Here is a 23,794-nt window from a genome sequence, read left to right as displayed (position 1 = left end):
AATTCAATTTTTCTTGCATAACACAACACAATGGTGGTGTTGGATTCTCGTTAGATTCCTTTGTGCGTAAAAATCTTGCATACTGGAAACTAGAGGGAGACATTATGAAGCACGATTTATAAAGGACTTCCTTAATCAGTTCTGCAGAGAAGCCCAAAACTGTTGGTACATATTAATCGTATATTAACCTTTTCGACCTGTATATATAAAGTAGATACAGTCGCTATTTATGTTAAACTTTATCTTTGTATTCTTTGGTATTCCGAAAAGTCATTATTGAAATATTGTTATTTGATGTTGCTCGAACTTTTTTTGTTCATTGGAGTTTCAAGATATCATCCCTTTCCTGTTACATATCACTTTTGGAGGAGGGGGACAAGTGCCCCTCTGTACCTTGCTATATCTGCCAATGCATTAAAAATTTGCCCCCTCTAGAATTGAATTTGCCCCCCCTAATAAGAATTCCTGGCTACGGGCCTGTTGAGGAGACCCACTGTGGCGCCATTCCTTAAATTGCTGTTTAGTGTGTGGGTCATAATGGTGAATCCATGTTTCATCTTCAGTCACCAGACAGTGCAAAAAATCATCAGGGTGTTGAAACTTGCGCACGATCTCGCGTGACATCTGCACCCGTGTTCTCTTCTGGTCAGCATTCAGACATTTTGAGATCCATTTCGCACTGAGCTTCCAGATACTCTGATGTTATGACACCCACACACTCACGCGATATCCCCAGATACGCAGCAATGGTTTTGGTGGATATGCACCTATCCTCCATGATCATGTTGTGCACTTTGTCAATGTTTTCCGTGGTCACTGCACTTGCAGGCCTGCCAGAGCAGGGTTCATCTTCAGTCTCACCATGTCCAGTCTTAAAATGCCTCACGCATTTGGCTACTGTTGTATATCCTAGGGCATGTTTGCCCAAATTCTCATGCAAAGTTTTATGGATATCCATGAGGGATTTGTTTTGCAACACAAAAAACTTGATGACACTGCAAAGCTCATTCTTCTCAAATTTCCTCAGGTCCTCCGCCATCTCTTCTTACTAAACCTCAAACAAAAAAAATAACAATGACAAAAGAATCATATGCAGGATAAGATATTTACAATATATGCTCTTTCGAATGGCTACAACGATTTGTTTCAATTTTTATTTCTTCTAGGTGATTTCATGAACTTTCCAGCCCCCCCTCGTATTTATTAAAATGCAATAAAGGTGTGTAAAAGAGTGTAAGTATAACATTATATTTGATTTCTCAGACATTTTTTTTTATATAGTCTCTCTTCTTTCTTTTGTTTTCATCATTATGTATCTAGTTTGTAGGAGAGGAATTTATTAGAAATATCCTTTAACTCATTCTTGTTTATTATTTTATTTGTGTATTTTATTTGATTTCGTTTGGTGGAATTAGGCTATTTTTTATGGGGCAGGAATGTTTATGTGATGCTTTATTGCAGTGGTTCACAAAGTGTGTGCTGTGGCTGGCTTACAGGGGCACCACAAATTTTTCCAATATTTTCACTGAAATTCAATCAATGATATGATTGTTCCAAATATGTGTTTATTGAGTACTTTTTATATATAAAATGTTTCTGAATTTAAAATATATGTTTATTTTTTAACTTAAGGCGAGCAACCTAACCACACTAACAGAGCGTTGTAAGTGTTAGATAGGCCTACATTCTGACTTGGGCACCACGGAAAAATCTTAAAACACTGAGGGCATCTTAAAATGAAAAAGCTTGGGAATCTCTGCTTTAATGTTAATAAAAATTTTCATATTTCTTCGGTGGTCGATGATTGGGCAAACTTCTGTCCAATCTTCTTTTGTTAACAGGTATGTAAAATATTTAACATTTCCTTCACTTACATTTCTGGCCATAATTTGTGTTACATCCCTTTATGAATTTATTGTTTGATTTTAAATGTATTTCTACTTTTTTTACTTGTGCTAGGTGGTCTGGGTTTAAATTATGCATTACCTCGGTTTTCACAAAATTCATGGAAAGGTAGGTACAGTACTTATGTGACCTCTGTGTTCTGTGTTATCCTAGTTGAGTCATGTACTCGTATTATTTGGATGAGACAGTATGAATTTAGATCAATATAATCCTTACATTTATTGCTATTTTGCAGCATGTCAATATTCATATCACTAAGAATGATGATATTGCTACTGGAGTGTTATCTTATTTAGAAGGATCTCTAATTTTGAGAGCAATGTACAGATGCCACTGCTAGATGATTTATATTAAGTTCCTACTTTTAGGTTTGGAGTGTGTTTCAAGCCCACAAGCTGTAAAAATTATTTCAGTACATATTGAATATATCCATTTTTATTTCCTTAACGACTAGAGAGTTTAATTTAGAATATTTGGCTATGCCACCCCTTACATTTGGAGCAATAATAATAAGTAAACATTTAATATGACTCTCAAATAAATGGCTGTACTTTGAACAAGGTGAGCAAGAAAATTTTCTGGAGCTGCTTCTTTGCAAACTGATAATACATATTATTTTTTTTTAAAAAAAAAAAGCACCAATACTTTAATTTGAAAGTGTCCCATGTTCACATTCTGCTGGTATTTTCAAAGCTCTATCTCTACCATCATTCAGCTTGAGATTAAGATTAAGAAACTTTTGGTAAATTTTAGAGAATTGTGTAGACTACAGTTTGGCCATGAAGACTTTGAAATATAGTGCATAGTTGGGGAAGGTTGGAGTAAAATATGGGCACATCATCCATGTTTTAGTTATATCATCTGCCTTAATATTAGATTTTTGATCTGTAATTTTCATAGCAGCTAGATACCTGGTACAGTATTTTAATCAAATGAGTGGAATCAATAAAACATCACAGACTTACAATCTGCCATAACAAAACTTTGGATAATACACTTGACGTGGTTGATATATATATGTTTCAAGTATTGAATGGACATGAGACTAGGGAATTAGGGGTCGCATGGAATTTGTTCTCAACCGGATGTGCTTTTGCAGTCATCATCATCCTTTGCCGTTTCCTGCCTCTGCCTGGGTCAGCATAGAAGTCAAGCCTCTCCATTTTCTTCTGGTCTTCCACCATTCCTCTCTTTCCATGGTGTTCCAATCTTGTCCTCTTCTCCCAACACTCTCCGCTATCTTCTCTTTCCACTGACACGTTGGTCTCCCTTTTTGGCTTTATTCCCACTCCATGTGCATTGTAAGCTCTTACTGGCAGTCTTTCTGAAACCAATTTCTTCATGTGTCCAGACCATCTCATCTGTGCCTGATCTATTCTGTCCTGAAGCTTCACCACCCTCACTGATTGTCGAACCTCCTCATTCCTTATCCTATCCCTTCTAGTCTTCCCCAAATACTTCTTAAAAATTTCATCTCCACTGCCTGGATCTTTCTTTTGTCTCTCTCTGTCATTGTCCAAGTCTCTGCTCCATACTTTTGCAGTAAAAGAACAAAATAGCATGTGCAAATAAACACACAATACTGTTACCTATAAGACTAAGACTGACTATCTTTTGAACAAGAAAAATAAAGTGACAAAAATCAGTTTTAAAGACAACTTTATACACAGGGGTCTAATGAAACTTGTATAGCCTAGATTTCTGCAAAAGATGTGACTGATGTGTTAATAATATACACACACATTGATGAAGGTTATGCATTTCAGAATCTGTCATCGCCGTGATGATGACAGATAATAATGTAGAAATATATTACATTACCATCAAAGTACATATATTTTTGGCCATTATAAACTTATTACAGACACATTTTGCTCTCCTTGTTGTAGGCCATGTATTTCCACAATTTTTTAATTTTTTTTCACTTGGGAAAAAATACAATATTGTTTAAACAATATTTTTGTTGATGGAACAATGATCGGTACAAAAAAATTATGCTGGTTCTTTTCACTCCTCAAATCTTTATACATATTTAAAGGATCAGTTGCTCACTCTTCCCCAAATAACAATAAACAGGTCATTAATATAAGAATAAATGCAGACAGCTCTTTATGATGTCTAAAAACTAAGGAAGTAAAAAGATAGTCATTCGCTCCCCCTTCAGATGGCAGGTTCGGAGGGAGGTCTGGACCCCCACCTACTCTACACTAGTTAGGCCTATGCTGGGAAGCTTTCTTCTCTCAAAAATTCTTGTTTTTGTTCAAGTCTGATGCAAAATGTCTGCAGTTCGCTCACATCACTGTGATTTTGACAATAGTTTCAGCTATTTACCTATCTGCTAATGCCCAATGTGCACTTTACTGTGACATACTCAGTGATTTCTGCTTGTAGCTTGTCTAAACTTTATACACATGTTTTATCCACATTCATGATTAGTACTTTAATTGATTTAAGTCATTCGCTAAAAAGGCATGAAGAGAGGGCTAGAGATAAAGTTCACAAAAATGAATAAATGGATTAAATCACATATATCACTAGTTTTATAAAGTCATTTAAAGGGATATTCATGTGTACAATTTTCAAAAAGTAAAATATTTTGATTCTCTATCACTACCTGTTAAAAAAAAAAAAGGTAGTTTCACTTCTTATGTAAATATACATTAACACCTTGCAACTTGCAAAAACATCACAATTTATATCGATTTGAGCAACTCAGTACCACTATCCACAAAAGACTGTTTTGGGTTTTGTGAATGATATTAATGTCACTGAAATTGATAGGCAAATTAATGATGTTCTCAAAAGTTACACAGTACTAATGTATATGTAAGAAGTGAATTGCAACTGTGTTGTGCCATGAATTTTTTATAAAGTAGATAGTATATTCCTCTTTCATCACTATATTAATTTAAATATTACGATCATTTCAAGCAGAATAATAATAACATGAAGAAGAAAAAAAGACATTCATCTCATGAGATAAGTCAATTTAGACTTATGAGCAAATGAAAATAATTAATTCTTCTTACAGATATAAATATATGCCACTTACATGTGCTTTTGTACTGCTTCAATCCTCAAGTCATGCTATTTGCAATGTATCATCATCCTGAGATCAATGGATGTGCATCTGAAATAAACATTGTATAGTAATGCCACAACACACCTGATAGCACATACAAAGAGTATTTGAATTTAAAAAAATGATAAAAACATTTGTGAAATAACTTTCTGAATATGAAAGAGTCTCTATAAAATGCACTTTGCATGTATCTACATCAAGTAATTGAAGACAGATATTTCGATACAAATGTATCTGACCTGAAATCCATGGAAACTTGAAACAAAGCCAACAATGGAAAAAATAAAATTTTAACTATTGTGATTTCATGTTACAGATTGGTGTGACACCATGTGGAAAACCATATGAGTATTAAGATACATGAGAATATGCAGTTGAACATGGAAGTTGTTGAAGTAGAAAGCATGTACTAACAACAATGCAGTGGGAAGTGGGATCGCGTCTGCCGGCATTTAAACCCACAGCTGTACGCTGACCTTGGTATTGAATGTGTCAATGTTTCAGTATTCAGTTAACTTGTGTCCAGTTTGCATGTCTTTGTGAAGTGTTCAAGTGTTAACAAGTGTTTAAGATTGTTTTGTTTTTGTTTACACATTACTGGTGTTTTTCTGCAGTCTAATAATGGCACGCTATCTGTACAATTTGAAAGAAAGCATTTTTATGTACGACTCTTACATCATTACGAATTCTTGTAAGGAAGTTAGAATACATTTTGCAGCAAAATTCCCAGATGTTCCTGTTTCACACAGAGACAGTGTTCGAATATGAAGAAATGTAGGTAATCAGGGTCTGTTCTTGATAATAAGCGAAGGGTAAAATGACATGTGCTTAATGAGGAGAAACTAGACGACGTTGAAGTATGATCAAAAATCCCTCTGGCACCTTACACAAGAAAGATACATTTTCATTATGTCTGTGTGGCAAGCTACCAAGCTTTTAAACCTGAAGCCATACATTAGAAGAATTGAAAGAAAATATCAGGAGAGAAATTGAAGCAATTTCAGAAGAGGAACTGATACAGGTTAGTGAAAATTTCATGCCATAAATGCGCTACGATGCCAGGGTCTTGGGTTCGAATCCTGGCCTGGGCATGGATGTTTGTGAGTGTTCATTCATCAATTCCATCATATCATCACTCATCCTCATCTTCGCAAATTAGCCAAAAGTGGCACAAGAAGTGAAGTAAAATAAAGTAATTCAAATCAAATCAAATTCATGCCGTAAATGTGTGGATGCAGGGGGACATCATTTCCAACACCTCTTCTAACAAGGTATGTGCTCATTTTAATTGTAACTGTCAATTAATTGTATGAGATTATTTTATTACATAGCTAGTGGTTCCAGTTATGTGGATGTTGCATCCAGTTTGCCAGCAGACGCGATATTACTTTCCGGCATGCTAGCTGCCACTCCACGGATGCATGGACCAAAATAGGCACTGTATACGGGTGTCTGGGCTTCAGGTAAACAAAAAAGAACATGCTATAAATTTTGAACGAATTGATAGAAATGTGCAAGCAAATACTCATTCGATAGGAAATATCTTCAAGATTTTATAGCCAACATGGCAACACTGCAACTGCCACGCTGTGTGCTGGATGGTGGGAAATCGTAAAATTGTTAGGTATACAAATGAAAAGAGCAGAATTTCTTAAGCAGCCATGTTATCAATTAAATGATTTTCACTTTACAAGTTACAAATAACGAAAGGAAACTATGTATGAACTGTTCATAATCGTAAAAGAATAGCTGAAAGTGTTCATGTGTCAATAAATCTCAATATGAGCACCATTTGTAGCTCTACAGATATCAAAACAATAATCTACACCTCTTGCCACACATTGAAAAGTATTTGGGGTGTTATAAGCTGAACTGCATTATTGATACGTTCTCTCAAATCTGACACATTTCGAATTTTTGTTTGGTACACAATGTCCTTAATGAATCCCCAAGCAAAAATGTCTAATGGCTTCAAATCTGGCAATCTTGGGGGCCAAGGTATCGGCCCAGCTCATCCAATCCACTGTTCCGGAAATGTCCGATTGAGCAATGCTCTGACGTCTCTGTGATAGTGAGTAGGGGCCCCATCCTGCTAGAAAAAAAAATTCCTACCACACCATTTTTATGCAGTCCTAACCAGATATTAATTTTCGGTGTATCCCTTTCATATTCCATCAGCTGGTGAGGATTCTCACTACCCCACACACGATTATACCGATTTACCTTACCACAAACATGGAAGATGGTCTAATCACTAAAAAACACCTTATCAAGAAAATTTTCTTCTTCTTCAATCTGGGTCAGTTTTGTCACAGTGAAGTCTCTTCTCTTCTGTGGATCATCTGGCATAAGGTGCTGAAGCAGTTGCACTTTGTATGCACGCAAACGGTAGATGTTTGTGGACAATATCGTGTACTGTTGAATGAGGAATCCCTAGTTCTCTACTTGCCTGTCATACCGACTTCTGTGGACTCCTGCAGAATGAGTCCCGCACACATTCAACAGTCTCTTTAGTTACGAGCTTCTTCAGATACTTCCCTGCCCGAGACAGCAAACTTCCGGTTTCCTTTAGAGTCTTGTCCCACTCATAAATGGTTTTGCATGTGGGAGGATCCACATTCCATTCCATTCCATTCTGACATGCCGCTGAACACGTGTAACGGATTTCAATTCACCTTGCCAAAGCATGCACTGCACTTTCCGCTCCAGGGTACACATCATGAATAACAAAGCAAACAAGCATGCTCCGATACCTAAAGATTTTGCAATTTCCCATCATGCAGCGTGCAGCGTGGCAGTTGCAGTGTTGCCATGTTGGTTATAAAAGCTTCAATATATTTTCTATCAAATGAGTATTTGCTTGCACATTTCTATCAATTCGTTTGAAAGTTATAGCATGTTCCTTTTGTTTACCTGAAGCCTGGACACCATGTATCAAAAATGTCATGAACATAATATCAAACTGCATAACATATTTATTGGTTTCATTCAAGCATTTGACTCAGTAAATATAAACTTAAATACCACATGTTTAAAGAAATTTAATTGATTGATTTGGTGTGTTAAGCACACTTTATGCACAGTAAGGCTAATCGGGACTGGACCTACAGTTTAAAGTGGGATCCGAAAAACTATGTGCCTCAACCGGAAATCGAAAAGAAATTTAATGTATCAAACAAACTAATAAGATTAATAAATTTGACCTTATAAAATACTGCAGCCAGAGTAAAAATAATGATTTGAGTGAGAAATTTGAGATTAACAGAGTAGTAAACAAGGAGATCACAAATCAGCAATTTTATTTAGTATAGTCATGGGAGCAATAATTCAGAAGCTTGAAATTAGAGGCAACATTTCAACATGGTTAAGTCAGATCTGTGCATATGCAGATGACATTGTAATTACTGCAAGAACTAAGCAATCAACAATTGACTCACTTGTGAAACTAAAGCAAAAGGCAATGAAATATGGATTAATAGTGAATGAAAATTAGACAAAATATATGAGGTGTACAAGAAGAAAAATCCAAGAACAGAGAACAGATATAGGTACAATGCAAATAGAAGAGGTCCAATAATTTAAATATCTTGGGTCAATAGTAAATGGAAACAATTTAATAGAAGAAGAGATTAAAGAAAGGATTGATTACAGCTGGAAACAGAGCATACTATGCAAATAAGAAGATATTCTATTCTAAATTAGTTTTCAGGAACAAAATTAAAACTGTACCAATCCATAATAAGAACTGTTGTTACATACGGCTGTGAAACCTGGGTGCTCAGAGAAGATATAATTCAGAAACTGATGATATTTGAAAGAAAGATATTAAAATATATGGCCCAACAAAACAGTCTAATGGCCATGGCAAATGAAGAACTGGGTACATTAATAAAATATAATAATATAAGAAGATACATCAAAGCTCAAAAACTGAGTTGGTTGGGTTACATTGAAAGAAGACCGAAGAAAGAATTGTAAAGCTAATTTACAACTGAAGACCTATTGCTACAAGATCAAAAGGAAGACCACGACTAGATTGATTGATGATGTTAGAAGTGTCATAACGTGCATGAAGATTGAAAATTGGAGGAAAAGTGAGTTGAATAAAGATGGATGGAAGTATGAAATTCAGCAGGACAAAGCCTGTAAAGAACTGTAGCAGCTTAGAGAATTCAAGGCAATTATGTTACCACTGTCATCAGGGAGGCCTGCGTTCTTCTTAAAGGTTGGCATAACCACTTTTTGTAGATGCAAAATAATCTAACACAGTTATTTCTAGTGGTTTTTATTTTATTTTATCTGTGACATTTCTTTCTGGTTTCCCAGAAGTTTTTCAAGTTACACCAAAATATACATACAACCTCACACGACTAGTCACTCTACACTTCTAAGGAATTAATAACTTGTGTCCTTATTTCCCCCAAGGTAAACAGTTTTTTCCACCTTGCAGGTGTCATAGCTGGCTGTTTCTCACTCTCCCCTCCATCCTGTAACCTACTCTTCTTGTCTTCTCTCTCCCCCTCCTTCTGGTGGCACTGACCTTCCCTTTCTCCCTTAACTCATGTGGCAAGTTTAAATCTTCCATTTTTGTGCAGAAAATTGAAGGTGGCTAAGGAAACTTAACCAACTTGCTTTCCACATGCTTTTTTATTAATTCCACCCATTTCATTCCAATTTCCCCTTCGTTTTTGTTCATTTTCTCTTCCCTGTTTATGCATATGTGCTTCGCCTCTACCACTTTTCTCTCTATTTCATTTTCCCTCTTCTCCTTCATTTGTACTTCCTTACTCCTATGCCCATATGTGAATATATGCTCACTCAATGCTGTTCTTTGATCTTCATCTTTAATGTCTCTCCTATGATCCTTAATTATTTTGTTGATGCTTCTCCCTGTCTCTCCTGTGTGTTCTACTTCATATACCCCTGCCGTTGCCAATTCATCACTCTCCTTTGTATTCATTAAACCATTTGTCGATGCTCTTTGGTGGCTTGAAGGCTGCTCTTAGTCCATACTTTGCATAGATGTTTCTTATACCGTTCTCCAACTTTCTTCTGAATGGCACACTCACATACTTCTTCTCTTCCTGTGCATCCTTATTTTCTTCTTGTTCCTTATTGTTCCTCTCTTTTTTTCATTTTCTTCTCTGTTCTTCTTATGATCTGAAGTGTGTTCCATATTGTTAGTTCTTCCACCTTTGCTTCACGTAACCATTTTCCAAGGGAATCCAAAGCAATTTCTTTTGGAACACTGGGTCAAAACTTACTAGATCATAATTTTCATCCCATTTTTTAGTTTTCAAAATATTGGCTACTTCTTCGGAATTCTCTATTAAAAATTCTGTTTTCTTCCTGAGGTTTGTTATTGTTCTCAAAGATTTGAGTTATTCTTAGTACCTTGCATTACCCATACAGCACACGAAGTCAGAATCATGTTTCTGAAAGGTTACGAAGTCTCATTTACATAACATACTTCAGTGTTTCCCTGTCGTGGTTGCTTTAACGTTGCGTGGTGCTTTCATTTTTGGAGCTCGTTACATCTTACACAGGGATCTTTCGGCGAAGTTACTTGCGATAGCTGCCTCGTTGCTTCCCATCATCCACTGCGCCAAAGAAGTTGAACGATGCTCCGCACCGACGAAGCCAAACACAGATGAGTAGCGTGGTTTCAGCTTCGTTTCATGGGACAATCGTCTTTGTAAAGACAGAGGTAAGTGTATTAATATTTACTTTTTAACAGTAGTGTTTTTTACGACGAAAATACAGCACTCCCAACATTAAATAAATTAAATATAGTCTACTATTAATTCTGCTTCCTCCATGATTGGAAACAAAGTCAGTTTTAGTGAGAAAAGTATGTTACTTTTATTGTGAAATTATAGTGGTGTGTGTGAACATACATATTAAAATATATATATATATATATATATATATATATATATATATATATATATATATATATATACACAACAGAATTACTCACGTACCGTGTAATTTATTTCCTATTTCTACGTGTAACGTAATCAAGCATGTAGATAGAGTTTGTTATCGTTCTGCCGAGCGTGGCTGACTATCGCGGAACCGTTTACCCATAATCGACAGATTTCAATGTTTTATGTAATGTAAAAGTGGTTCCAGCTTTAGGAAAGCACAAATAACGGACATATTTGATACCATAGAATGGCACACGTAAGATAAAATCTTAAATTTCTAAGTATTTTCGCCACTTTTTGTTGGTAAAAGTTGTTTGTATGTACAGTAAAATAGCAAAAGAATACGCCGAAAATGACTATCAGTACCAAACCTAACAATCGTAACCTAACTACGTAAAATTATAGCTGCTTTTGTGGAAAGTCGTTTTGGGTGCTATATTCACTTGCGTGAAGACTGCTCTGCTTCACAGTAAAGTAACATGCTAAGGAAACAAACGTACTTTACTTCACAATAACACATTTCCGAGAGCTAAAATCAACTGAAAACGTTCATAAACAACAAAATCTTCATAAACAATGCAAGATATTTCACTTTCTTTTGGGGTACAGAGGGACAAGGGTACCACTATTGCAGTGAACATTTCCAGCGCGCACAAATAAAATAACGTGGAAGAATACTGCAAAGTGTTCCGTTGTGGACTGCTGCTGCTGCTGCTGCTAATGTCACTTGACGTTGGTATGAATAATTATTACACACCTAAATGCTTTCATTGTTAGGTTAGGAAGCTCAAATATGGGGCTGTTAGCATTAAAATTCTTCCGTAATACAATGGTCTCGCTGCAGAACATGGCCTGCTTTTTTCCTCTAAATAGACTAACAAAATTTATATCCCCTGAAAGTACGTACCTTCTACTTCCATTTTCCGGTGTTCCTTTTACGATTACTATTATATTATTGTGCGTAAAAAATGTTTTTCCTGCTACTAAAAGCAATGCATTTCTCCATTTGTTCGCGTCCATATTGTTTACGCGCTCAAGTGTTGTGCGATAAGTGAGACCCTTCGTTTCGCAGCATTCGAGTTGATTTGTTGCTCCGGATTCCACCCACAGACGCACAGTTTCTTTCATTATTTCAGACGAGGAATGCTTACAAGGTTAGGTTAGGCCTGTTAGGTTGGGTTCCAATAGCATAAATACAATGAAAAATGTTTTTCGTGCTACTAAAAGCAATGCATTTCTCCATTCGATCGTGTCCATATTGTTTACGCACAGTTCCTTTCATTATTTCTTCGAGGAATGCCTACAAGGTTATGTTAGGTTTCATTAGCATAAATACAGTGACTATTATTTAAGCTAAGTGAACTCAACCTAGCTACCTAACAACATAGGAATTTTTTGCTTTCACTAGATTTGTGCAGGAATATGCCTTTTCCTTCGTTGCTACGATTTCAATACCGCCCAACCTGGACACGTTTTTCTGTTTTTTTTAAGAATTTTTTTTTTTTTCCGCACCTTAAAACTTACTTTTCCCGATTACTAACTACAAAACGTTACCAAAAAAATTATTAACCGCGTTCCTCCTAAGCAGCCCATATTCTGCAGTCTTACCAATACAATGCCCGCGATGTAGGTATGAAGGGGTATTACATTCCTAAATGCATTTGTTAGGTTAGGCAGGCCAGGTTTAGGGCTGTTGTGATAGCAATTCCATATGCTATTCTCATCACCTGGTGATGAAGCTGTGGCCTAAATATACACCTTTGCTTTTACAGTATAACCCCCCTCCCCTAAATTTTGCACAAAACTTACCCTATTCTTTGAAAAAGAAAATTTTCTATCTTTCCTGTGTATAGTGAAGAGGTGTAGAATACCTTGTACCATATAAGTTGTTACGTTCCCAGCCTCTATCTAAAAATATTCACGTTTCAACTAATTCATTCTGCGATATTGTTACAATGTGTAAATTGAGGGCAGCACCATTGTCATGCAGTTTTTTTAATTTTACACACTGGCTAGATGAGTAGATAGCAACAGCTATGCCTGCTTCGAGATATGTGCTGACATGTAACATACTGGTAATGTGCTGATTGCTCACAATTAAATACAAACTAAAGGTTAAAAGATTAAAAATCAGTAACTTACGTGTGTGAGCATAAGATTTATCGAACTACGTTTCGAAGGTTATACTACCTCCTTCTTCAGGTTGAAACGATGTTTTCAGACACCTGACATGGTGCCTCGTCGAGAAAGTGATGGTTGAGGATTTAGGTTAAAATGGTATAAGAAAGACACTTTCTAAAAAATAATGTTAAATACACATACTAAAACCGCACAATACTCCATAAAAACAAAAGAACGTTCAAGGCTGATGAAGGCCAACTGCCGATCGGTGCTCAGGGTAGGCGAGCCTTGTTTTTATGGAGTATTGCGCGGTTTTAGTATGTGTATTTAACATTATTTTTTAGAAAGTGTCTTTCTTATACCATTTTAACCTAAATCCTCAACCATCACTTTCTCGACGAGGCACCATGTCAGGTGTCTGAAAACATCGTTTCAACCTGAAGAAGGAGGTAGTATAACCTTCGAAATGTAGTTCGATAAATCTTATGCTCACACACGTAAGTTACTGATTTTTAATCTTTTAACCTTTAGTTTGTATGACATGTAACAAAAACCTTTTTTGCCCTTTTCTATGCATAAACCTGAGCTGCCTAACCTACTCATGTGTGCATCCTATCTATAGCAGAAATAAATATGTGAATAGTATAGGTAAGTCAAGTTTAGGTTATTTCTGATACTAGATGCATACGTCAGTAGGTTAGGCAGGTCAGGTTTATACATACTGTATAAAAGGCCCAAAAATATTTTTTGTTACATGTTCGCACATGTCTCCAAGCTGTTTTTCCCAACTCTATTTTTGATTACATTGCTTGCAAAAAAATAATTGTCACATTCTTGCAAACTTATGCAATCAGACTTTGTTTTAAAATATAGATGGAATCTACAACATGCACGAAGTAAAATTGTAAATTATTTTTGAATCTCGATTCTTGTTACTTCAGCTCCTTTGGCGGCAATAATAAAATTAGCCGTCGATAACACAAAATAATTTTCCATGATTAAATTGTGGGGGAAAAGTAATTTGCTGTAATGGTAATAATGGTCCCACGGTTGGTGGGGGGGGGGGGAGGATGAATGTTCAATTGCAATGTTATGGGGAAATGAAACATTAACTCCAACCTTGCATGTGGGGTAGGTTCCACCACTACCCTTTTTATACTCTACATTAATTCCACTATCAGTCACCCATCAAAATAATCCTGTCAGTTCATTACTGACTGTTGACTGTTGCATGTAATGGTTGTGTTCGGGCTGGGGTAGAATATACCCAATGTCCAAGGTTGGATTATTGTTTCTGCAATTTGTCTTCAATGCACTACCGAGCATTTCACATGTTAATTCATAAGTAATTTATTTGACTACTCATCCACATTAGGAATCCAATTTAAATAGAAATAAATTACTACTGATTTAATTCATAAAATTTCTTCTTTTAGGAACTGTTCACCAACACTGACCAAATGCTAGAGCAAGAGGTGTCTAATATGGCAGAAGTGGCGTGTGCGGGTCAAACTCGGAAACAACAAACGAAACAAGTAAGTTATAACGATGTAATGGAAACTGGGATAATTTGCATTTTTTTACTCGCAAAAGTCATGAAAAGCAATACACTGATTCAGATTAACATATTTACAGTGCAGTTACAGAAACCTAAGCACGAATTAGATATTTGCCGGGCTTGTGGTTGTGCTAGTTTTAAAGTGTAATCTACCATCACATTCTCCTTGATTTACAGTGAGAACATTGGCATCATCAAGATATAGATATCTGCCATTGCTCCCATCAGCCATTGTTCCTCCCACCAGACAGCTTGCTAAAGGCATATATAGCAAGAAAACTTGGTGAAACTTTTCCCCCCATTTGGCAAGCATAAAAATCCATAAAAAAAATTTAAATTTTTTTTTCGCAAGCACCCCTTCGCCCTAGTTGTCTCACTGTCACCATGTTAAACTACATGAGCATCCCCCCAACTAACCCCAAGGCTCTATCAAACATCCCTCAGCTAACATTTTCCACTTCAAACTCAGAATCCAGAGACAGTGAAATGCAAATTTCTTTTCCAAATCAGCCTTGAAAAGTTGGTTAAATTACATAGCAGACATATATTCACCTATGCTTATTCCTGTCTGTCCTTTTGGGTGACTTTCGCACAGCATAAGAAAATGTTCATTGCGTTTTGAAGTGTTTTTTTTTTTTTTTTTGTTTAGGTTCACTTTACACACAGATAAGCTAATTGGGTCTAGACCTACAGTTTAAAGTAGGAACCGAACTGCTAGGTGCCTCCACCGGAAATTGAACCTGGGACCCCTTAATTACAAGGCAACTACGTTACCACTATGCCATCAGGGAGGCAATAAAGTGTTTGTGTCATCATTTTTTATGTGAGATGCAGAATTTTTTCCAGCAATGGTTTTGGTTCTTTGAGAAATTGTACAAACATACAGAGCTCATAATTAATTTCTTTTCTCCCTTTCCAAAATTGTGCCTATTGTATTCTTAAAGCACAGACATTAGAAAAAGAAATCTCATTTTGGCACATCTATCCGTTCCCTTAGATGTGGCACAGTGAGTTGGAGATGTTTGATTGAAGGAATTGCTGTAAAAGTTTTGATATAAATGTATAGAATTACTGTCATTCCATGTTTGTTTTATAATCTCATAGAGTTGGAAGTGGTCGGAAAACTGGCTTTTTTTGGGGGGGGACAAGTTTTTTTCTCCATAGCTGTTTTTGGTTGAGCTTTTTTACAAAAGTGTCTCAAATCAATGAAAAAAAAGGAGTTGGCAGTACTTTTCCTGTTGCATGGTTTTCGTATATCTCCCTACTGTAAAATAGGCACTCATTTCTAAATATAAAATACAATTTACAATATGAAATTCGTAGCTAGATATAAACAGTGTTTCCAAAAAAGCTGTTTTTTTTTAATGGGCTGCTCTTTCAGAGTGTCATCTTCATATTTCGGTAGGCTTATTAAATATATCTATGTAGTATAAAAATATTCACATAACTAGAGTAGTTTTGTGTGTGTTTTTAATATAACCTAATAGTATGATATGATTTTCAATGCTTGAATTTGTTATAGGATCATTTACATGAAGCAAAAAAATAATATACTCTATCTTTTGAGAATCTAGTATGAAATCTCTTTACATTAAAGTTTGTGTTCAGTAAAATACAATTGTATTCTGGCTTTCCAGTACATAATGTATAATTTGGTTAAATGGCGGCTAAACCTGGTCACGGAGCAACTAGTGATGTAATTTTGCTACTTGTTGCAGTGGTTCTCACCTTTGAGATCACAGCCCACTAAATTTATTTCTTATAAGTCGGTGCCCTGATCCCAAGAATTTCATTCATAAATACATTTCTGATCTTTCAAGTTTGTGTAAATTAACATGCACTCTCAATGAATATTCAATATTAATATATAAACTATGGCATAATCATAAAGAGTAATACATAGTTCAATTATGTATAGGTTTGCTGTCAAATATGAAATTAGATTTAAATTAGTTGTCAACCCCTGGGTGCAACGGACCTTTTGTTGAAATGCACTGGCATTAAAACTGAAGCAGAAGCAAATAAGACTGACTGCAAATTGCAAAAAAATATTTAAGACATCAGGACTGGACCTACAGTTTGGAATTAGATCCAAAGCACTCTGCCTCCAATGAGGATTGAACCTCAGACCCCTTCTTATTACAAGGCAAGAGCATTTACTTTTTATTCCACTCCAGAGTTCCATTTATTATTATGAAAGGTACCTTATATTAAAAGCTGCCCTTTTTCCAACAACAGTACTTGCAAATTGTTCTCTCTGATTTGCAGGCTAAACTAAATCTTAATCTCGGATGAAGTACCTAATAATCTTGTTAAGTATAGAGAAAGAACATTCAGACCGAAGCAACGCATGGTAGTGGGGGTGTCACATTGAAACCATTTTATTATTGAATCACTGCTTCCTTTGCTGATTATATATGGCTAGTTATTTATTAATTATAATAATTACAGAAATTACTATCATGAATAAAAAATAATAACCAATTATTACATGAGTGACCAACATATATTTTATCATTCCCTAAAACTCGCAAAACCGATGACATTTTTATTAATGAATTTTTGTTTGTAGAAGTGCAGTTGTTTATTAAATATAATTATTACAATAATTACCATCATTACCAACTAATTGTACACTGTCACTGGCATGAGTATCTCGCATTCAAAGATGATGCATGATATGTTCCCCAAGTGCATTTTGCCTCCTAATTACATTACATTTATGTTTTTATGAGCAGAAGTAATACAGAAATATTGGGAACATTCCAGGGAACCATGTAATTTATTTTCAAACAGTTGAAAAATCTAAAAAATAAGATGTGGTTGGACTGCAACCCCCCCTCCCCCTCTTCCTCGGTAAGCTAGGATTTAAATTGTAGCTGAACCATTATGCAATATGTGCCCACTGAGATTGGTCAATATATGTCTCTTGGCTGCTGCATCATGTAAATTTTTGTAGCTAGTTGTAAAATATGTGACTACAAACCTGTAAACTCATAACAATAACTTCAAGTGAAATAGGTTAGCTGCAATTGGTAAAAAGCCAAAATTTCTGTTGTTTTTTCTTTAAAAAAAAGCCTGCTTTTTATCGAAAAAAGAAACAGTTCATTCAAAAAGCTAGATTTTTTGCAACTCTATCATCTCACAAGAAAACTTGGCATGTTATGCAGTAGGTTGTTGCATAGCCCAGAATGCCAAAATTTCATCTTCAAACATTCGTCAAATCACAATTTCCCGATAACTTATTGATCACTTTTCACATTGTTGCAACGTTTTTATTTTCAAATTAAATGTCTTGCAAATTTGTGCAATATTCCTGATTGTTAATTGATTGAATTGGCTTATTTTACTTTGTATTTCTGCCACTTTTGACTAATCGCAAAGATGGGGATGCTGAAATTGATGAATGGGCACTCACAAATCCCTATGCCAGGTTTCGGTCCGGGACCCTTGGCATCATAGCATGTTGTGATAACTACTCCACTCCACCATGGAGGCAGCTGGAGTATTCTTTCTGTGATGAAGTTGGTTTTTATTGTTGATGAAAGTCATCTTTGTTTAGAAGCCCTAGTGTATCATAGGTATTCTTTCGCAGATATTATCACACACAATATATTTTAGAAATAAAATTGAAGTTAAGAATATTTGGTATATGGGAACTAGAAGTTTAAAAAATCTGGGTTGTTGTTATTTTACTGATGCAAAATATTTTTCTTTAAATGAAAGTTCTGACGAGAATGTTAATTCCGAATTGATATTACACATGACCGTATTTCCTTTACAGGAAGGAACTGAATGTTATTCCACTCCAACATGAGGGTATATTGCAGAACCTGCAATGGAATTCTTCTGAACTACAGATAAAAGTGTATTTAAACAAAAAAAAATAAAAATAAAGGGTATATTTTATGAAAAAATGTTTTTTTCATAATAACCATAACCATATGATTGTAGAAAACTTCTTACATCACGTGCCGGCAACATATTTGTTAAAACACTAAAATCACACACTAACAGCACGATAAAAACACTTCGGAGTTCTTCGAGGACAGACCAGCTCTGAAGATGACTCCGTGAAGGAGTCGAAAGCTTGGAAGAACTCCAAAGTGTTTTTATCGTGCTCTTAGTGTGTGATTTTGGTGTTTTAACAAACCATGTAATGTATGTGTAATTTGTAGACTTCAATGCTGACATGAATTGGTTGGTTGGTTGGTTGATTTGGTGTTTTAAGTTCACTTTATGCACAGTAAGTCTAATCGGGACTTGACCTACAGTTTAAAGTGGGATGTGAACCACTATGTGCTTCCACCAGATATCAAACTTGGGATCCTTGATTACAAGGCAATGACGTTACCACTGTGCCATCGGGGAAGCCCTTGGACATGAATTGTGCCTGAGCACTCACTGGCATCATAACTGTGTCAAAGTATGTTTATTTATATTTGTTTAGTTGTTATTGTTGCTTTAAACACACTATACACAGATATGTACCTCCACTGTGTATCGAACTAGACACCCCTTGATTACAAGGCTCTCATTTATATTTCTTACAGTGTAGGCTCAAACCGGCCAAACATCATAACAATTGTCTGGCGTGTTCTCATTTTTGTAATGTTACTGCACAAAAATTCCTGAAGTTTAACTTTTATCCATTTTGCATTTGTCTCTTGTGAACTGGTAGTTTTTCCCAGTTTTTTAAATTTTTTTTTTACTGGTTCATTAACTGAATCTCTTTTCATGGTCAATGTGTGTCTACATTCTCCAGTTATGTAAGTATAAGAGACATTGTCTTCCAATTCAGGTTACTTTAGGACCCTTTGCATGATCTCCAGAGGTATTTCAAGTTTACAGAATAATGCATAATACTTCACAATTAATATTATTAGAATGCAGACTTGTCAAGAATTTCAAGTAGGTACGTACAAGGTTTTGATAAACTACAAACATGCAAGTGTGCTATTTAATTAATTTATTTGAGATGAAAGGCTGAAGTCACGTCTTGATTCTTTTGTAATTAACAGGAATATTACAAAACAGAACAATATGTTACACCAGATTATACCAGAATTTACACATGGTAATTTTTAGTATATGGAAGTTATATACTTTAAAACCACATACTTAATTTGTAACATTTGGAATATTGCTGTGTAATACTGATAGTTTGACTCTGTGTAGGTTGAAAAACCATGAAAGTTGAACATATGTGTTATCCCTGAGAAATGCAGACAGAATTGAATTTTCAGATGACCATGATTCTGCAAAATGTTTTACATCCTGCCAGCCTCTCATCAATTGGTAAAGGGGATGGATAGCGACTGGAGCATGATGCTGATAACATCACTCAAATCCAATCTTCTTCATGACATGGTGTTACAAACCAGGGAGAGCTTTATTATAGCATGTAAAACACTATTTTATACAAATTTGATGTTATTTTAGAATTTAGTGATTTAGTTGTCAATATTTAATTTTCACTCTAGTTTCCTTATCTTTTTTTTATTAGCTCTACCTGTTATCTGATATTAATGAATTAATATCCAGTACTTTTATGCAGTTTTTCTCCCCTCATATTAATTGCGACAATTAAGATATGTGGTCAATTCATGAGAGGTAAAATAAATACATTTAGATATCTTGCCTAAACCTAGTTTTCTAAGTAGAATCTTGTGAATTCTATTTTCAGGAAATGATTTACAAGCTAATATTGTAATAATTTTTGAAGGGGCTTAACCCCCAATAACCCCCCTCAAATATGCCATCCATGAATACATGCAATATAACCACAATGTAAAATACCATTGCAGTAATGTAACTGAAATATTATGCAACCTAATGGAAATGTCTCTGTAATGTCGGTAATGTTACATTTACATGTTTCTGTAACATTCTCAATGTTGTGTTATGTTCGCGGACATTTCCACATTACTGAAACTTACCCGAAACATTTCTGTAATGTTCTGCAACATTGCCGCAATGTTACAATGTTTCACGACTTACGTGTTGCTAACGTATCTGAAACCATGTTGTGCTGTATGGGTAATTTCCTTTGGTTATTATACTTAGGTCTTACTGCATCTTGGTGAGATGACTTTGGAGCATTAATTATCCTAATCTGCTTGCTCTCAGTGGAAGTTTGAATTATATCAACACTGGAAGTTGCTGGTCATTTGTTGCCTGTCATTTGTTGCCTTGCAGGGTTCCCAGGCATATAAAAGTTATTGGGTGATCACTGTCAGACAAAGGCACATTGCTTGCTTAACTTCACCTGCATGTGAATTAGACTTAGAATTAAGCTTCACAAACTGATTCAACTAGCCTGCTAAAATTTTTTACTGTTTATAGTAGACAGAATATACTGTTATCACTTGTATTTACTCTAGTCTACTGTCGTTCTCGGAAATCACTGAAACTCAATTGTTTCCTACTGAACACCTTCAGCAGACATAATGTACTTGTGCAATAGAGCAACTACAAGTAAAACTTTCTCTTCAGTATTGCATGTATTATTCTATGTAGTGTGTCTAGCTCAACATGTTGGCTGTAAATATAACTTTCCATTCCTCCTTATTAACAATTTTTATTTATATCTTTTTGAAAATCTGAACACTGTAGATGTTTTAGAACATCTATTGATCTACCGAAAACAGAAGGCTGAATTTTCAGCAAGACACACATGCATCTTTTAGCACTATCACTTCGGTTTTCGACATGCAATTATCATTTTCATCACCAAATCTTGTGAAGAACAACAATTAGTGCACTTTACTACCTTTGGCTAGACTCTACTTTACGTCCTTATTGCCTTTTGGTGGTAACCGATGGGAATTAACAACACTGCAGGCTCATCTATGTGTCCACGTTGTGAATGCATGTGCTTTGCTCATTTGTGTTCTGTGTGGTGATTGCTTCTTTGCGTTTGCGGTGTGTTGTGCATGTGTATGGTGCATGAAGAAGAACAGGTTCCAAAAACTTGTAGATAGTGTAAAATACGTTTATCCCCAGTAATAATTTATTGGTTCATTCAAAACAGTGCTTGCAGACAGCCAGCATCTCTTCGGGTAAGTACCTTTTTCTTTTTACACTTTCTGTTCACGATAGCCCCATGAACCATTCACGGGTAGCCCCATGAATCATTCACGATAGCCCCACAAACCATTCACGTTAGCCCCACAAACCATTCACGTTAGCTCCAAAAACCATGCACGGGTAGCCCCACAAACCATTCACGATAGCCCCATGAACCATTCACGAGGACGAGGTATGCCTATGAAGTTAGGTGAGGCCTGTTAGGTTAGGTTCCATTAGCACTCATTTCACCCCTAAATATGTGCTTAATCATCGAAAAATTTCCTCAGTACGTTCAATTCGGCATATCCGGACAACATCGGTTTTTATCGATTTCCTCGTCCAGGTAATTTTTCGTCGCTTTGGGATTTACGTTGTTGAATTCCTTATACAATAAGCTTTCCAACGATATATGACGTATTCCTTAGGAAAAGGACGTAAAGTTGAGTCTTACCCTACCTATCCCTGAAACTTACGATTATTATATTTTTATCCGGATCACAAGTATCGCTATAATCATCAAGTAGTTCCATTTCATCATCAGAAACTTCGATAATGGATGGTCATTTGAGTTCGAGGGTGTCAAAGGAGCGTTTTCATTACGATTTCTCACATTATAGGTTGACACACCCGTTTTCATGAATTATTCATATTCAGTTTTACCAACAGTCTCTCACATGAAAGCTTTAAACACAAACACAATTTTGCAATATATGTTGATTACCATAAAATGGTTTAGGGCACAATTCAATTCACACAGGCCGCGAGCGAATCGGCACCAGATGTCACCTAGAGCACCGTTCCATCCGGGGACTTACCCAAACTCCGTTGTCCGAATTCGCGGCAGACGTGGAGTCGGAGGGGAGAGCAGAGAGGCGCGACAGATGCACGCTTGAACTCGCTGTGGCCCTGCGCTTGGCAGCCATATGCTAACTTTCACTTTGTACAGACAACATTTATTGATTAGACGATGTAAAACTCAGTGATACTTTAACATTTTATCGATAATACTGAATGTAGAAAAATTGTAAATGATGAAATAGCATGTTACATTTTTAATATGAGTAGTAAATAGGTGGAAATCATTGTGATGTTTGTTTGGCGTCTGCCTTCTGCTTCCGTGCGGTGCGCCTGCGCCCCAGAGCGCGGTGGGTGAAGTTCGGGCTGACACCTGGCGGGAAAAGTGACAACCGTACTACAAGGGGACATGCAGATTCGGACGATTTGGACGTGACTTCGACGGCACTCGAGAGCAACGGGAGAGAACGGGACGGAGAGCTTGCCAATCCGGACACGGCCACAGCTGTCCACTCGGCGCCATGTCTTGTTTTCTTAGTGTTGCCAAACACGATCAGCAAAAAAGAGCTAAGTTGCAGCTTTAATAGAGCCAAAATTTACCTTCAAGGAGCCAGTTTTTCGAAAACGCGATAAACCGCCTCTTAGGGTAGTTTTAGCATATGGTTTTAGATAGAGAGGTGTTATTACCATTAACTTTAAAGTTAAGACAATTTACAAAAAACACTGTCATCTACTTCAAGGGCAAGCAACTATATTTTAAAATGGGGCTGTTCATTGAAAAACTGTTCCGGTGGCGGCGCCATCCCTGTTATGTCCCTAAAGAATTTCGTTCGTCATTTGATTGCCCTAAGCTTTTCATTGGAGTTCGATGGGATGGCAATTCAAAAGTTATTTTCAACGAAGGTAAGAATTTCACTTGTAAATCGATAATAAAAATGGGTTTAGCAAAGCTTTACGATTATGTAGCAAGTCATAAGTTTCCGAAAATTACATTATCCTGAAACTAAGAATTAATACATGAAAGCGCAACGGCAGGGTAGCTCAAACGGGCAAAATATAATATGTTTATGCACAAAGAACACTAAACTAGACGTCATTTGGGTCGTCCCTAGCAGCCACGGGTCGATAATACAAAATATCAGATTTTTACACTACGCTTTATGTTTTTCCTGGTTGCGCGTATGTGTAATTCAACGGAGGGAGTTGGAACCGGTGAAAGCAGAGAAACTCCAAAAATTATAATATATACAGGGTGAATGGTAATTAGATGTATTCCCTGAAAGGGGTTTAAGTAGAGACAATTTGCAATAAATTTGACCATATGATACCCCA

The 23,794-nt window shown here is 36.1% G+C and overlaps 1 protein-coding gene and 1 long non-coding RNA gene across 2 annotated transcripts; one reads left to right on the top strand and one right to left on the bottom strand.

The window, feature by feature from the left end:
* Positions 1-646: 646 nt before the first annotated feature.
* On the bottom strand, positions 647-1,039 carry LOC145986827 (protein GVQW3-like). Its single transcript, XM_083121299.1, has one exon. It carries the CDS (start codon positions 1,037-1,039, stop codon positions 647-649), a length of 393 nt encoding a protein of 130 aa, XP_082977425.1.
* Positions 1,040-10,402: 9,363 nt separating this feature from the next.
* LOC145987079 (uncharacterized) lies at positions 10,403-18,569 on the top strand. The gene is made up of 3 exons (XR_014441616.1): positions 10,403-10,694; positions 14,475-14,573; positions 18,381-18,569. It is a non-coding gene; the product is annotated as an uncharacterized LOC145987079 (long non-coding RNA).
* The last annotated feature ends 5,225 nt before the right edge of the window (positions 18,570-23,794 follow it).

Source organism: Lepisma saccharinum, chromosome 4, assembly GCF_977018435.1.
Source record: "Lepisma saccharinum chromosome 4, izLepSacc3.1, whole genome shotgun sequence".
NCBI classification, from domain to species: domain Eukaryota; kingdom Metazoa; phylum Arthropoda; class Insecta; order Zygentoma; family Lepismatidae; genus Lepisma; species Lepisma saccharinum.
This window is presented reverse-complemented; position numbering and strand designations above follow the sequence as displayed.